General features: G+C 56.7%; 2 protein-coding genes across 5 annotated transcripts in view; both read right to left on the bottom strand.

Moving 5' to 3' along the window:
• Positions 1 to 3,452: 3,452 nt before the first annotated feature.
• Positions 3,453 to 8,305, bottom strand: CASTOR1 (cytosolic arginine sensor for mTORC1 subunit 1). 3 transcript variants are annotated; one of them, XM_032309331.1, is made up of 9 exons: positions 8,038 to 8,305; positions 7,354 to 7,424; positions 5,770 to 5,957; positions 5,551 to 5,683; positions 5,156 to 5,282; positions 4,656 to 4,769; positions 4,402 to 4,484; positions 4,204 to 4,298; positions 3,453 to 4,073 (listed from the first exon to the last, which is right to left on the bottom strand). In XM_032309331.1, exons 1-9 carry the CDS (start codon positions 8,148 to 8,150, stop codon positions 4,005 to 4,007), a joined length of 993 nt encoding a protein of 330 aa, XP_032165222.1. In that variant the 5' UTR covers positions 8,151 to 8,305; the 3' UTR covers positions 3,453 to 4,004. The 3 variants fall into 3 exon arrangements, with proteins under 3 accessions (XP_032165222.1, XP_032165223.1, XP_032165225.1); XM_032309332.1 differs by having other exon boundaries at positions 5,156 to 5,279; positions 8,038 to 8,303; XM_032309334.1 differs by having other exon boundaries at positions 7,354 to 7,452; positions 8,038 to 8,145.
• A 2,285-nt stretch (positions 8,306 to 10,590) lies between these two features.
• The window catches only part of TBC1D10A (TBC1 domain family member 10A), a 31,208-nt gene continuing 26,483 nt past the window's right edge, over positions 10,591 to 15,315 (bottom strand). For both annotated transcript variants that reach the window (XM_032309312.1, XM_032309313.1), the window contains 6 exons: positions 14,098 to 14,204; positions 13,302 to 13,416; positions 13,157 to 13,222; positions 12,273 to 12,462; positions 12,010 to 12,164; positions 10,591 to 11,443 (listed from right to left, as the gene is read on the bottom strand). In XM_032309312.1, the coding sequence (XP_032165203.1) occupies positions 10,952 to 11,443; positions 12,010 to 12,164; positions 12,273 to 12,462; positions 13,157 to 13,222; positions 13,302 to 13,416; positions 14,098 to 14,204 (1,125 nt within the window). In that variant the 3' untranslated portion in view covers positions 10,591 to 10,951. The remainder of the gene's footprint in view (positions 11,444 to 12,009; positions 12,165 to 12,272; positions 12,463 to 13,156; positions 13,223 to 13,301; positions 13,417 to 14,097; positions 14,205 to 15,315) is intronic.

Raw genomic sequence — 15,315 nt, 5'->3', positions numbered from 1 at the left:
GGACAGGGGAGGAGTGGACAGAGAGGCAGGAGGGAGACTGAGGAGGCTGAGGCAGCTGGGGTGGAGGGCGAAGGTGGAGGGGTAGAGTTGGGGCACACCCAGCACAGTCCAGAAGTCCCCTGGTGACCGCAGGAAGCTGGGCGTCCTGAGATTAGGGTGAGGCAGGAAGGCCTGGGAGGATGTGGGCCCGGAGAAGGAAAGTGGACAGGAGGGTACGTACGGACACACATGTGAACACAAAAACACCAGATATGGACGCCTGCCCTGGTACACACGGACATACAGAAACTGCCCTGCCACAGACGGGAGCAGACGTACAGACACTGGCACCAGCACGTGTCCACACGTGCACAAACAGGCACAGACGCCTCCGGCCACGCACACACAGGACGCGTGCAGAAACACAGCCAGACACACAGCTGATTTCGGACAAAATCGGATGCACGTAGGGCCGCAGAGGCCCAAGGACGCATTGGGACATATGGATTCATGCGTGGACAGACAGACAGACACACATTCTGGCTGAAACAGGTCCATCTGCAGAGATGCACTCAGAGGTCTGCACTGATTACAAGCACGGGCACCTGGAAAACATCCCCATTGGCATCATGATGGATTCCCCCTGAGAAAGCAGCTCCAGGCACCACTGTCTGCGGCACCCTTGGCTCTAGAACACCAGCACCAGGTTCCGCCTGGGAAAGTGAGACAAACCACGGCCATTGCCCAACACACCGACTGGGCCCAGCCCGGGGTCAGGAAGGAGCCAGGGCCAGGCCTCGCGTGCCTGCCCACACATTCACTCCCTGCCGCCGACGCAGACAGCTGGGATTGCGAGGGAGCTTGCAAAACCATCCCCATCCCTCAGGGTTCAGCTAAAGTGTCCCTTCCCCCAGGGAACCTCCCCAGGCTATGCCCAATGTTAACCTTTTTGAATTCTCATTTTGCCATGCCCAGCTCTGTGACCTCGGGCAAGCACCTTCTCCTCTCTGCTCTCAGTTTCCTCTCAAAGGCGGGGTGGGTAATGAGAGCGTGCTTTGAATACACGAATGAATGGAGCACATCCCTTTCCCACCTCTTGCACAGCTGGGGGAATCAGCTTCCTGGTACTCAGTCAGCTAGCTGCAGGGGGGCTGCCCTCCTGCCTGGTACCTTCCCACCAGGTGGGATCTTGGTGCCAGGTGGGACATCTGAGAAGGTTAAGGGTTTATTCTCCCTTCTACACAGGACCAAGAAGCCAGCTTTGGAGTAACTTGGCAATAAGCACTAAACCAGACAGCCCTACCTGACAGAGGTGGGGATGATTCAGGGTGCCCCCACCCTGAATTTCTGCTCAAATAATTTCAAGGAGGACTCACAAGTTCATTCGCCCTGTATGAGCAGGTAAAATCTGAGAGGGTAGAAATGAGCCACTACGGGTACCTGCCTGAGCTTCCCTCATCTCCCATCCCTACCCACCTAAGAGCACCCCCCACCCCAGGTTCACATCCTCCCAGCAGATGCCAGACACTAGGCTGGCAGTCGGAGAGCTGAGAGCACCTTTCTACTCCTCAAGGGACTGTAGGCAGGGCCTTCCCCCGGCACGGGCTGCCGTCTTTATGAGGATGGGCACTTGGGCTCTGCAGTCTGGGGCCTTGACCCCTGCACTCAGGAATGGCTGTGCTGATGTGGACAGGTGCATGAGTGTGCCCAGGGTTGGAAGGACAAGGACATGGACTATGTGCCAATGAACACCCCCAACCTTAGTTATGAATGATCCAAGCTGAGCCTAACTCCAGGCCTGGGCTAACCAGACAGACTTCCTTTGTTCTGTAACTGTCCAGGGGCTCAGGTGGGACAAAGAGGTGATTCTGTGAGGCTCCGCCATAGCCTGGCACAGCTTAAGCCCTGTCTGTGTGATGGCACCGAGAGCATCAGACAAGTGTGAGGCCAGGGTCACATCCCCCTTTCAACGGAGTGTGCGCCAGTCACTTCCCAAGCCCTGTGCTCTGACCCCAGGTGGGTCCTCAGGTCCCTGACAATCCCAGAGCAGATCTCCCCATTTATAATCTGTTGACGGTCAAGCTGACCCAGTGACCCCCAAGGACCCTAATGCCCAGGGAGCTAAAACCCCTCCACACTGATCTGGGTCCAAGTCAGAGTAGACCACTGGAGCCCCCCTACCCAGGCCAGTCCTATGGGAAGCACCTGGCACCAATGCCAGATTAGGGCCTGGTTTGAGGGACTAGGCAAAGCCTGATGCACCTGGAAAGCCAGGATAACAGAAATACCCAAATTAGGCAGTGACTCACAAGCAGACAGATGGGACAGGATCCCCCGGAGCTGAACATGGGGCCCAGAAACTCTCTACCTACAGAGTTGGGAGTCTCAAGGATTCTGGTTCTAAAGCCCCCACTTAGCCCAGGACATCCTTTGAGCCAGGGTCCAACTTGTGCCCTCCAGAGAGAAGCCAGAACTCCCTCTTCCCCCTGAAAGTCAAAATGCAAAGCAATGACCCCTTCCCAGCGCCAAGAAGTAGAGGGGTACTGAAGGATCTGCCTCCAAGATCTTGATACACATGAGGAAACAGAGGCTGAGGGGAAGGGGCTGGCCTAGGGTCCCTGACCGTTCACTCACCGGCTGGCCTTTGCTGCGCTCTGTTCCTGTGATCTGCAGCTCCTGGGTTCCCAGGGGCAGGGCGGGCACACTGCCAGAGGACTGGGCCCCGTTCTGGCTTTTCTGGGGAGCCACGGTGACCTCTGAATACGCCGAAGTCACACCCTTCTTCCCTTCTTAAGTGCGGGCGGGTCTGGGCTGAGGGTACCTGATAACCTCCCCGAGGACATCTGTAGGGTCCCATCAGGCTCACAGTGGAATCCTGGTCTCACGGAGTGAGGAGGCACCCCCTCTGCGACAGGAAACCTGGGCCCACACACTGAGCCTCTGGCCCAGGAAGGCAGCCTGTGAAGGCAGAGTGCTTTGCAGGTGACCTTTACACCCATCCTGTCATTCTAGCACCCAGGTCCCCACTCTGGCTGGCCCCCTCCCACTACAACTCCAGGAAAGCCCTGGTGACAAGAACTAATTGATCTCTTGGCCAACAAGAACTCCCGTGAGGGGCCTCCATGACTCAGGCATGGTCCAAAGGCAAACAGGCAGCAGCCTGGAAGAAGGGTGCTTTTGGGTCCTCCTTGAGGGGTTTCACAATAGGCCAGTCACACCCAAGGTGGCAGGGAAGGCTGGGGGACCTCCAGACAGAAGGATCTCAGTATCTCTAACCACATTCAGTACTTTCTGGGCTATTCCAGAAACAGCAAGGAAGGAAGAGGCTGGGCTTCAGAGGCAGGTAGCCATGGATGGGAATCAGGTGACCTTGGCCAAGTCACTTCTCTTCTCAAAGGTTCAATTTCTCTCAGAGGTGAGAACTGAGTCAGGTGAGCCCAGCCAGAGCCGGCAACATAGGGACAGAGCAGGACTTCCGGCAGAGGGGCTGGGAGGAGGAACAGAGCAGCCATGTCCAAACTCAGACAACACCCACTGGCCACAGCCCAACCCTTCATTACTCCAAGGCCTTTATTAAGTCAATAAAAAAAGGGAGAGAGATGTAAAAATACTTTTCTCGGAGGCCCCCAGAGGGGCAGGCACTGTCAGAATCACCCAGCCAGGGAAGGCAACCCAGCCAGAGGCAGAACGGAAATCAGGGCCCTATCCAGGGAGCAGCTGGCCTGGGGCGCTGAGGGTGGGGGCGATGGCTCGGACCTCAGGCAGGGAATGTGCAAACGCTGAGGCCGAGCAGGGAGTGATGGGGTGAGGGGTTCCTGGAGGAAGCCCAGAGCACCGTGTTCCCTTGCATGGGCAGACACGCGTGTCCACATGAGAGCCAGTGCCTGCACGCAGCTTATATACAGAGAGCAGAAGGAGGGGTGCCCGGCAGGAATGGAGGCGGTGGGGAGGGCTCATCCCAGAGCTTGAGGAAATAGCTTAGAGAAGTCTCTGGAAGACTGGGGTGAAGGGGGAGCGAGGTGGCCTCAGGAGCCCTGGCCGTCCTGCCGTCGCTGGAGGACTTCAATGACACTGCCGATGCCGTCCTCAGGCACCTGTGGGCAGGTGGGCAGAGGGAGGGGTCAGGGCCACGCTGACCTCCTGGCCTAGACGGACTACATCCTGCACCCTCCCCACCCTCCCCGGCCTCAGTGTCCTTCCAGGAGCCCAACCCATGGCGCTCACCAGGGCATGGTCAAAGTTGAAGGTGCTGATGTAGTAGGCAGAGATGTCGGCCGCAGCGAGGGGGCCTGCGATCTGGGCCACGATCCCACACTCATCTGAGGGTTATTGGGGGGGGGATGGGGGGAGTCCATGTGGATCATCCTGGCCACCCCGCCCAGGTCCTCTCCAAGTCCCCAACATGAAAGAAGCAGCCCTCACCAAAGCCCAGAGGCTGTCCACCGATGCGTACCATCCTCCACAGCTCTCCTGAGGAGCTGGTCAGCAGGAGGTCACTGGGGAACCTGGAGAGGCAGGTGGGTAGTGGGCAGGGCACCCACCCAACCCCTCCCTGCCCCAATGTGAGCCCCTGGAAGCAGGGCGACCTGGTGACCTCAGAGTCTGATGCTCTACCTCCCCCCTCCCTAGTGCTGGGCTTGGGATCTCTGGTCCCCAGGGCCTAGGGGGTCACATACTTTTTCTGAGTCTCAGCATCCATAACGATGGAGATGTAGCCCTCGATGAGGGAGAAGGCAAAGAATGTAATGGAGCTGGGTTCAGTACCGCCAGAGGCTGCCTCCTTGGGGGCACTGGAAAAGGAAAGGAGGCTCAAGGGCTCTTCAGGGCACTCAGCCCACAGCATGTCCTCCCACTCCCTGGGCCGCTTTCCTCCCCTGTCTGAGGGCCCTGGTCTCCTGATGGGGGTGGGAGGCGGGAGACGACGATGACTCTCACCTCATCCAAAGATACTGGACCCCCGGGATGGCCTGACTCAGGGTTGTCTCAGTTCACACTACAGGAAGGGGCTGCACCTGGGACATTGGGATCTACCCTGAACATCAGTCAGGGGTACATGGTTACCCCAGGCTGCCAGGAACCCAAGACAAAGAACAGGGCACAGAGTGGCAGAGTGGTGGGACACAGCACGGGGAAAAACCATGTGAGGACAAAGACATGAGGTGCAAACAAGGCGCACCTGTATGAATAGAAGAGGACATCGATGAGCGTGGTGGCGATGGCTGGCAGGGTCTCAGGGTCCAGGGTGAGGACACAGAAGCGGTTCTGTGGGCTCTGGATGGGATGCACGGTGGGGCTGGGCCCTGCTAGGAGGGACGAGGCAGCGGCTGTCAGGGCGACTGTGGGCTGGGGCGCCGCCTGGTGGCCAGATAGGGAGGGGCCTGGGAGGGGTGTAGGATCATGCTCTATGGGTACTTTCTACACTCGTGCTCTCTTTCCACCACATCTCCCTATCTTGGGATGCAGCCGGTGTCAGCTGGTATCCCCATGCCTACAGACCAACCCTCACAAGGGAGGGGGCCCAGTGTGAAGAGGAGGCCCTCCCTAGGTCTGGGTGTCAGAGGGAAGCCTCACCATGCTGAGAACGGGGAAAGCCATTACTGGACTCATCCCTGGCAACAGGCACAGGCTCCCCGCCCACTTCTCGGTAAATGTCAAACTCCTGGGATAGCGTGTGGATCACCACGGACAGGTCCTGCTCCCGAACCTGGACCACAAGGGGACGAGGTATCATGTTAGTGCCCAGGCCCCCAGGCCCACCCTGCCCCGCCCTGGAGCCTGCCGAAAACTCACCAGGATAAAGTCCGTCTGGTAAGTGGACAGCATCAGCACAGACACATGGTGCTCCGCCAACGGTGCAATGACTGAGCGGGCGATTTTGGTGACCCCAGCAGCCTGCACTGCCGCACCGCTGCGGGATGACACGTTCAGCACCAGCCATGTGGCCTCAGCCACTTGAAGGAACTCAGATGGGGGAAGCTCTGTGAGCAGGAAGCACACACCGTGTCAGAGCCTACGGGACAGGCCCTGCCCCTTTTACCCTGTCTGTGGTGGGGGTGAGGGGACGGTGGGGTTCTACCACGGTAAGGGCAGGTCTGGAGATGGGGGCTGTCTCCCTCTCCCAAGTTCTGCTCCGGAGAACCGCATGTGTGCAAGGACTGCAAAGTGCTTCAAGTGCTGGCCTGCTAGGGATGGAAACTTCCCAGTTAAGACTGGAGCTCCGGGGTGCCTGGGTGGCTCGGTGGGTTAAGCCACTGCCTTCGGCTCAGGTCATGATCTCAGGGTCCTGGGATCGAGTCCCGCATCGGGCTCTCTGCTCAACAGGGAACCTGCTTCCTCCTCTCTCTCTGTCTCTGCCTGCCTCTCTGCCTACTTGTGATCTCTCTCTGTCAAATAAATAAGTTCTTTAAAAAAAAAAAAGACTGGAGCTCCAAATTCAGACAGACCTGGGTTCAAATCCCAGCTTCACCATTTACTTGCTGTTGACCTGCGGTAAATGATTTAACTTCAGAATCTCAGTTTCCTTATCTGTAAAATGGGATGAGAGTTTATACCTCACTCGTGACAGCAGTCTGTGGATTAAGGCTTTATATCACGTGGAACCACCAGGGGGCGCCAGCAAATCAGGTTAGCTGAGGGATGCCCTAGTCCCTCCGCAGACCCAGACTTTCCTGCAGTACAAACCTGGAAAACTAAGGCCTGAAGGGCTGTAGTGGACAGGCCAAACCTCTGTTTTGTGGCCTGATGCTGCAGGCCCGTGAGGAGGGGTCAGGCTGGCAGGAGTAGGAGCCAGATGTCAGCTTCAGAGACCAGGGAGGAATCAGGCTGGCGTCCAGTCCAGAGCAGGAGCCAGAGCCCGGGTGGCTGCTAATCTCCCAAGTGCAGCCAGGAGGCTCCCCAGGACCCTGAGGTGGGCTGGCTGCCCGCTCCTGCTTTTCCTTTCCCAACCCTCCTACTCCTGGAGTTCCCAGACCAGCCAGGGAGGGGGTGATCGGCACCAGAGAGAGAAGTCCAGGGAAAAATAATGGCCCGGGGGATATAACTGACACAGGAACCCCTGATTTTTGCTCTGAACTGTAACTGAGACCCAGCTACTGGCCTGAGGCTGCTAAGTGCCCTTCACAGCCCTGTCTAAAAAGTTCTCATGGGACCCTATTAGATCAGAACCATAACTATGCCATTTTACATAAGAGGAAACAAACAGCTCAGAGAGAGGAAGTGACTTGCTCAAAGGCACACAGCCAGTGAGTGGTAGTAGTTGAATTCGAACCCAGACCCATCTGCCTTCAAAGCCCCAACTCTTGTGACTTTGGATCCCAGGATCTAGTGAGAATCCCACAAAGAGGGGAGCACATCCTTCCCCAGCCCAGCCCCCACCTTTGAAGCCCTCCTCGTCCACCATGAGCGTGTAATCCTCGGGGGTCTCCGTCAGGCTGAAGAACTTGCACCTGGATGAGGGTGGGGGGCATCTTCAGCCTGGGTTGGGCGGAGGGGGCAGGCAGGATCTCGCTCCAGTTCGCCCAGAAAGACCCTGCTGAACCCCTCCCTGCCCCCTCAAGCCTCAATTTTCTCTCCCGGGCCAGTGGGTGTGGGCCTTATCTCCGGAATCACGAACTGTTTTTCGTCTCCGGACCTCTGTAGAAGCTCCCAACCCTCCATTCCGGGAAGGAAGAGAGGCTCACCCACGACTACAGCTCTGGGGGTGCCGGACTTTGGGGCCCTTAGACCAGCCCCTCTGACCCGATGGGAGGCATCTGTAAGAAGCTCCCCGCAGTCGCCTGGAAGGAACTGCCCCCATTTGACACCACTTGGAGTTAAGCATTGCTCACCCCAGGTTGTTTGCGCCTTAACTGGCCCTGGGAGGGGGCCTGACGGCGCCGGATAGGCGCGGCGGTCCCAGGGAGGGTAGGCCCAAGCCGGATGGCGGCGGGAGAGGGTAGGAAGGAGAAGCGCCCTCCCCGCCCGCTCCAGCTCGCCCTGCGGCGATGTTAATCTCCCGAACCCGTCCCGGATCAAAAGCGGAGCCCACCCCCACCTGTGCCCCCGAACCCGGGCGCGCACCGGCAGCGGCGGGGCAGGAAGAGTAGCTTGATGAGCGGGTGGGTGTAGAGCCAGAGACCTGGGCGGGCAAGGCTCAGCACCCGCACCCGGTGCTCCAGGATGTGCAGCTCCATCACGGTCCGCGCGGACCTGACGCCGCTGCCAACCAGACCCAGGCCGCCGCCGGGGGCGGGGCGGTAGGGGCGGTGCCGGGGGCTTAAAGGAGCCGCCGCGCGGCCGCGTCCTTGCCGCCAGCTATGAGGCGGACCCTCCCAGCCCCACGCCGCGTCCAGTTTCCTGACAGCCACGCCCTGAGGGGCGGGCTGCTTAGCCAGAGTGGCCACGCCTCCTTCCTAGGGCCGGAGCCTCACCCCTTAGGTTCCAGCCCGCTGAGCCCCGCCTCTGATGACTCCTCCCCTTTAGGATTGCTTCGGGGATCACAGGCTGATCCCACCCCGCTTGAGTCCTCTAGGCCCCGCCCATGCCGCGCCGCTTCTCCGGGACTCTGCGTTTTCCGTAGGTCGTCTTCCTCGCTGGGGTCGGAAACAGGAAGGAGGTGGGGAATGGTTTCTGTCCTTCAGTCTTATGATTGATATCCTTGAAGTTCCGAAGGGCAGCGAGACGAACCGGGGTTCAGTTGGGTCCAGAGTGCTGCCCAGAAAACTGGAGGGATAGGGATAGGCTGTGCAGCCCTGGTGACTGATTCTCTCCCAACAAAGTGTCCTTTCTCCCTCCTTCCCCTTATGGAGGAAGAAGTCGAGTACACAAAAGGATCATAGAGGTAGGGAGGACCCCAGCCACTTATATTTGAGTAACATACCGTGGGCTACGTAGGGGATGAAGGTGGCCAGGCTTATGGCTTGAGACCCTTCAAGACTAAGTGCTTGGGCGGGGGATGCCCAAAGGCCCAAATTTCAGGGGACAGGCCCATGTATCTGGGGCTCACTGGGTACTCAGATCTCAAACCTGAGATTTCAGCCTCCTGAGGTCTCCCAAAGGCTGCAGCCATTAGCAGAACCCAGTTGGCCCCAGCGCAAGCACATGTAAACTTGCTTCATGCCCATGGAGGCCCCCAGCACTGGCAGATGCCCCAGATCTGAGGCTTATTAGACTAACTTGGGGTCATTTCAACATTAGACCTGGGTTCTGCTCTGGCTGCCTCACATTTAAGAAGACTCCAAGGCTAAGCAGGTATCAACACACTTAGGCTGGCTCTGTAGCAGAACAGACACAGCATGCTCTGGGGGGACTTTGGCTTGAGCATCCTCTGGCTTCAGATCTGAGGCTTTGAACCAAACAGGTTAAAGCCGCCCTCCCGCCTGACTGGGGACCCAACAGGCCTACACAAGCCTCGTGCTGAAGAACCTCTACTGTAGGTGGATGGAAGCTGGGCAGCACCCTCCAGCCCTTGACTCTCTGGCTCAAGGGATCCCTGGAACACTGCAGCTGCCATATCCTGGCCTAGCCCCTGGAGAGTTGGGGGGGAGGGGACTGTCCTAAAGCCTCTCAGGGCAGGTACAGAAAGGTGGGAAACCATAGGGGTGAGGGGTGGGAGGCAGGAAATGGGTAGCTGCCCTGATAGGCTCATATGACACTTGACCTCCCTAGGCCTCAGTATCCCCAGCTATATCAGGACATGATGTTCCAGGCCCAGGCCCTGTGATGCCTGAAAACTCCTAGGGAGGCTCTTCTCCTCCCTCTCCCACCCCCTCCCACCATGGCCCAGCCCAGCTTGGTAGCCTGCCAGGAACAGCCGCTATTGTTTGACTGGAAAAGCTGCTTCCTCAGCAGAAGGGGGGGCCTTTCCCAGGGACACCCTGTCCTCACCCTCACCAGTCATCAGGTTGTGACCGAAGCGCCTGCCTGGGCCCTCAGTGGCATTGCCAGGTCACTAGGAACCCTGGTCAGGAGAGTTAGCTGAGGGGTTTTAGGTGCAAATCGACCAGCTTCATCTTTCCCACTCATCTCCTGCTTCCTCATCTGTAAAATGTGGACAATAGAGCCTACCTGATCGGCTAGTGACATACCAGCCCAACGTGGCACATGCTAAGTGTTCAGGAAACAGAAGGCAGCCTTCTATCAAAGACCCAAACTTCTCCCCTCATCCCTGTGTGTCCAATGGAGGCTTAGACTAGGCATGTAAGGGCATTCATTCATGGTCCCTGACCCCTGGTGCCAGCATTCAACCCAAAATAAACATTCAGAACCTCACTGGGGTTTGACGTGGCATCCAGGCAAGGGGCCTTGATGGAGGAAGCCCCTGGAAAGACCTCCTTAAAAAGCCCCTCCCCCTCAGAGATGGGTAGGTGTCAAGGCCTGGGAAGCAGGCCCTGCTCTGCTCCAGCACTGGGCTCTAGTGACCCTCCTCCATGGCAGACTGGTGGACATGGGGCAGAGGGGATGAAATGAGGGAAAGTGTGGGCCAGAAACAAAGACTGGCCTATGACAAAGGTACTTCTGAGAGAGGCTCTTGTGCTGGGCTGGGGGCCAGGATGGGGGGCTCTGTAGGGTAGAAAGAAGAGACACTGAGCACCAGGGGTGGCTCCCCTTCCCAGTCCCTAGCCACACACCAACTCTCTACACAAGCTTGTTTATTTCTGTACAAAATCATGTTTCTATTTTACACAAAGAGCACCCCACCCTTTACCCCACCCTCTCTCCTCACAACAGCACCCTAGCCTGGGAAGCATCCCCCCAGGAGGAGGAGGCTGAGTGAGGCCCCGCCCTCTGCCTGCCTGAGCTGGGCTGGCCCAAACTCCACTCTGGAGAAAATAAATAAAAAGGCTCAGGCAGAATCTGTGCTGGGCCAGCCAGACTCTCTGCTGCCCAGGGGCCAGGAAGCTGGGCCCTCAGAGCATAGGCAGGCCCTTGAATGTCAGTCTGTGAGTTGTGTAGGTGTGGGAAGACCCTTCTCCACAGGCCTGAGCTGCCAGGGTTACAAGTAGGTGTCCTCACTCTCCTGGGATGTCAGGCTCTCCTGGGAGTGGTGGTGGACTGAATCCTGGGAGTGGTGGCAGGCTGAATCCTGGGGAGCTGAGTCCTGTGGGGCTGGGTCCTTCAGGAGCACATTCTGTGGGGGACACGCATCTCCTGCAGCGGCTGCCACCTTGGCTTGACTTGAGGTTGGGGGCTTATCCAGCTGCCCACTTGCCTTTGCTTGCTTCCATTGTTCCTTCTCCTTCTGGATCTGTTTGGGTGGCTTGGGCTTGCCTTTGGAGCCAGGGAGGGGGGCATCTGGGGGCAGGCGGATAGATGGTGAAGGTTGCAGCGTGGGCCGGGGGCCTGGCTCCGCCTCCATGATGGCCTTGGCACCATGCAGCCTTGGTGGGGAGCAGCACTGCAGCTCACCCCGGGTCTCCTGCCAGCGCCGCAGCTGAATGAGATGTTCACGCTCAATCTGGCGCTCTGTCACCGGCAACTCTACCACCTGTGTGGGTAGTGACAGTAAGATGGGTAGCAGGAAGAAACTTCCCCTCTACCTTCCAAATTGGCCCTGTTCTCCCTCACCATCCCCCAGCCCTGGTCACTAAAGGCTGACCCTAGGAATAATGGGGGTCTCGTCCCTGTGACGATCACAAGTTCAGGCACTTGAGACCCACTGCCTCGAGGAGAAAGCTGCTCACAACTCGAGTCTACTTGCCTAAATATGTGTCACCTAAGTACAGCCCCTGAGACAAAAATCCACAAAAGAAAGAAAAAAGGGAAAATAAACCCAAGGCCATGGATGTGGTACCAGGGAAGAAGAGAGGGTAATGAGTCACAGCTCCTCTAATTCCCAAGGGGTTCAGAACAGGGAAGGCCCTGCAAACCTAGGCCTCCCTGTGCCCCTGTCTTCTCACTAAGACAGGGAGAAGGTCTACCCACACCATCCTGAGCTGCTGAGCACCAGGCCTGGCACAAATAACCCACCTTCGGCCAAAGTTACAAGGCTGCTTCTAAAGGGCCCCACATCTCCCACTCCCACCCAGGGTGATGGGAGGGTGTAGGCCGCACCTCCTGGACCAGGAAGGCCTCCTGCATGATCTTGGGGCTGAGGCTCCGCAGTTGCTCGATAGTCTCGTACTGGCCCTGACAGGCTTTGAGCTTTTCTGGGGAGCCCAACGCATGTTTCAGCAGCACCAGCCCCACCCGGAAGATGATCTTGACTCCTGCATGGGGGGATGGTAAAAGGGCCTGTAAGGAATTTCTCTGAAAATAGAGGCTCCCTGTGGGCTGGGTTAGAGGGAGGGGGGTCCCCCACAAGCCTAACCCAGTACCTTCACAGAAGAACATATCCCAGACGCGCAGCACAGAGCTCCAGGGCAAGGTGCGGGCAAAGGCACACATGAACCACTCTGTCATGTATAGCAGCGGGTCGATCTTCTGCCGGCTGAGGTGTTTGTGGGCCACAGGTGACACCTTCTGCAGCAGTGAGAAGAGGATCTCCCCATCCAGTTGGATTGCCTCCTGGGGGACACAGTGAAGCTATGGGGCCAGGACTGTAGGCTAGAAGCAGGCAGGCCAGACTACGCTCTGGTTCCCAGTACCAGGCAGGCATTCATTCATCCCTCAGGCAGCAACTGCCTGCCGGGAGCCAACCTTGTGTTGGGGCTGGGATACACTGAAGAGCAAAACAGACCTAGCTGGTCCACCTCACAGAGCATGTAGTGGAAAGGGGCAGACAGATGAATCACAGGAGCAAAGAGACTGGGGGCAGGATAGGCATTGGTGAGGGAGGTGGCTAAGTGCCCAGAGTATGGCAGAACCAGGAATGCTGGATCAGCATGTGCCAGAGGTCCCACCTGCAGGGTCACAAAAAGCTCCCTGAGGGCTTAAAGCTGAAGGAGGGGTTATTACAGGAATGAAGGGAGTAGAGGTTTAAACCTATGCCAAGGCTGAGGCAGGGAGGAACTTGGTGCTCTGGAGGAACTGAGACCCTGAAAACCAGCCAGACAGCTAGAAGCAGAGATAGAGGCCGGGGTGGAACCAGTAACTCTGGAGCCTAGAAGACCTGACCTTGAAAGGCCTTGGGTCTTCAGCCTTGAAAGCAACAGAAGTCTGGGAAGATTTTAAGCTAGGGCAACAGTGGCTGTGGAGAGAAGGTCTGGAGAGGCCACAGAGGTCAGGTTCCAGGCCTGGTCTGGACCCAGGAAACACTTACCAGTTTCTCACTGTAGTAGCCAGGCAGGTACTTCTCACAGATCTGCACCAGGCACCAGAAGGCTTGCTGTGGGCAAGAGAGGCATGAGGCCTTGCTGCTGGGTATTCCCTGCCCACCCACTCACCCGTCCAGGGCCTGGTGGTACCTCAGCAGGCATGTGCATGAGTAGAACAGCGGCAATGGGCGCCTGGGCCTGGCAGTATCCCTCCTCGGGTCGGTAAAGGGTATAGGCCTTCAGCACACGGAAAAGGTCCTGCTGGCTGTAGAAGGGCCAAGTGGGCAGGAAAGATAGGTATAACTCTGCCGCCCCTACCAGGTCAGACTTGTTTCAGAACTTGACCTCCCCGGGAACCTGACTGTAGTCAGCAAGGGGTCAGTCTCCCACTACAGCACACAGACTCTCACAGGACCAGAGGAGGAGACAGGGAGGGCACCTCCCCAGCCCTGCCCCACCCCATATGACAGGTGAGAGCAGAGGCAGAGCAGCAGAGAAAGTGGAGGCAGAACCAGGCAGGATGCCAGATACAAGGTAAGGGTGTGTCAGGTCTGGAAGTGCGGGCCTCTCATTCAGCAGCTATGTCTCCTTAGCCAGACAGCTTTGTTCCGGGTATCTGTCTTCGTCCTCTGGCTGCCTATCCTTCCCCTTCTACATACCCTCTGCCTACCCAGTTATCTCTAACACTCTTTCTCCTCACCAAAACCTGTTTCCAAAAGAAGACCAGGCAAGCTCTAGCACTTTGGGCATAAATGAAAGTTGCCCTAAAGGTAAGAGAAGGAGCTAAGGAGAGACCCATCTGATTCAAACCAAAGGAAATAACAGTGGAGTCTGGGGCTCCCAGCTTCTGGGCCCCTGAGATACACCCAAACTCATTTTACTTCCTCTGTGCCCTGAGGAACAGGGCCCAGAACCACCTCCAGCCCCTAAGATCCAGTCTGCTTACCCATGGCCTCCCCGGGACACAAACATCTCATGGAAAGGGAACTGTCGGTGCAGATCACGTTCAATCACGTCCAGCCACTTGGGGTCCCCAGGGGACATGTCCAGCTCCTAGAAGCAAGATCAAGAGCATGTATTAGAGGAGTCAGTGATGGCTGCTGGGAAGATACAACTGTCCCAGGTATTGGAGGAACCCTCTGCCAGGGGCAATGCCCACCCAATCCCATCATGAACTAGGCCTTCCTGAAGACAAGTCAGGAAGCTCAAGAATGTCTGTCATAGCTGTAGCTGGAAATAACCTCCAGGCAATTTATTCAGGACTCACTCAAACATCTTAGGTCCTTAAGCTGGAAGGCTACTATCAAAGCAATAGCTACCACTTTTGGCACTTCCCTGAGCCACCCACAGGCCTCACTGACTCTTCTCAACCTCATAGAAAAGCCCTATCATTACACTGTTCACAGATGAGGAAACTGAGGATCAAAGAAAAGTCACTTGTCCAAGTCCTCATGATTAGAAAAGTGGTGGTGCTGGGCCTGGAAGCCAGGCTGACTCAGAGCCATTGATCCCAGTTCCTCTGCTTTCTGTCTCCCTGTGCAAGTGGCATCACCTATTCAGGAAGGAGTGTGCGTGTGTGCGTGTGTGTATGAAAGAGAGAGAAGGAGAGGGATCTGCATGAGTGCTATCTGGAAGGATGTGACATTTGTCAAACATTAAACTCAGAGCCATCTCTGGGTACTGGGGTTTTGACAAAGTTTTACTCTCTTCTTCAAACTTCTGTGAACATTTTAACATGAATACCATTTAAAAACAAAGCATTACACAAAGAAAAATCATTTCCCCATCTTTTGAAATGTTCTGTATCATGATTTGCTTGTTGTTATGTGAATATGTATTATTTGTCAGAATTCACTGAACTGCACACTTAAGGTCTATGCATTTCACTCTCTGTAAATACCCCAACTTAAAAATAGAAAGGAAAAATCGGGGTGTTTGGGTGGCTCAGTTGGTTAAGCATCTGACTCTTGATTTTGGCTCAGGTCATGATCTCAGGGTCCTGGGATCAAGCCCCACATCAGTTTCCCTGCTCAGCGGGGAGTCTGCTTGTCTCCTTCTCCTCTGCCTCTCCCTCCACTCATACATACTTGTGGTCTCTCTCACTCTCTCTCTAAAATCAACAAATAAATCTTTAAAAAAAAATCATAAAAATAGAAAGAAAATA

This window comes from Mustela erminea, chromosome 13, assembly GCF_009829155.1.
Source record: "Mustela erminea isolate mMusErm1 chromosome 13, mMusErm1.Pri, whole genome shotgun sequence".
Lineage (NCBI taxonomy): Eukaryota > Metazoa > Chordata > Mammalia > Carnivora > Mustelidae > Mustela > Mustela erminea.
Note: the sequence above shows the minus strand (reverse complement) of the source record. Positions and strands in the feature narration are given on the sequence as shown.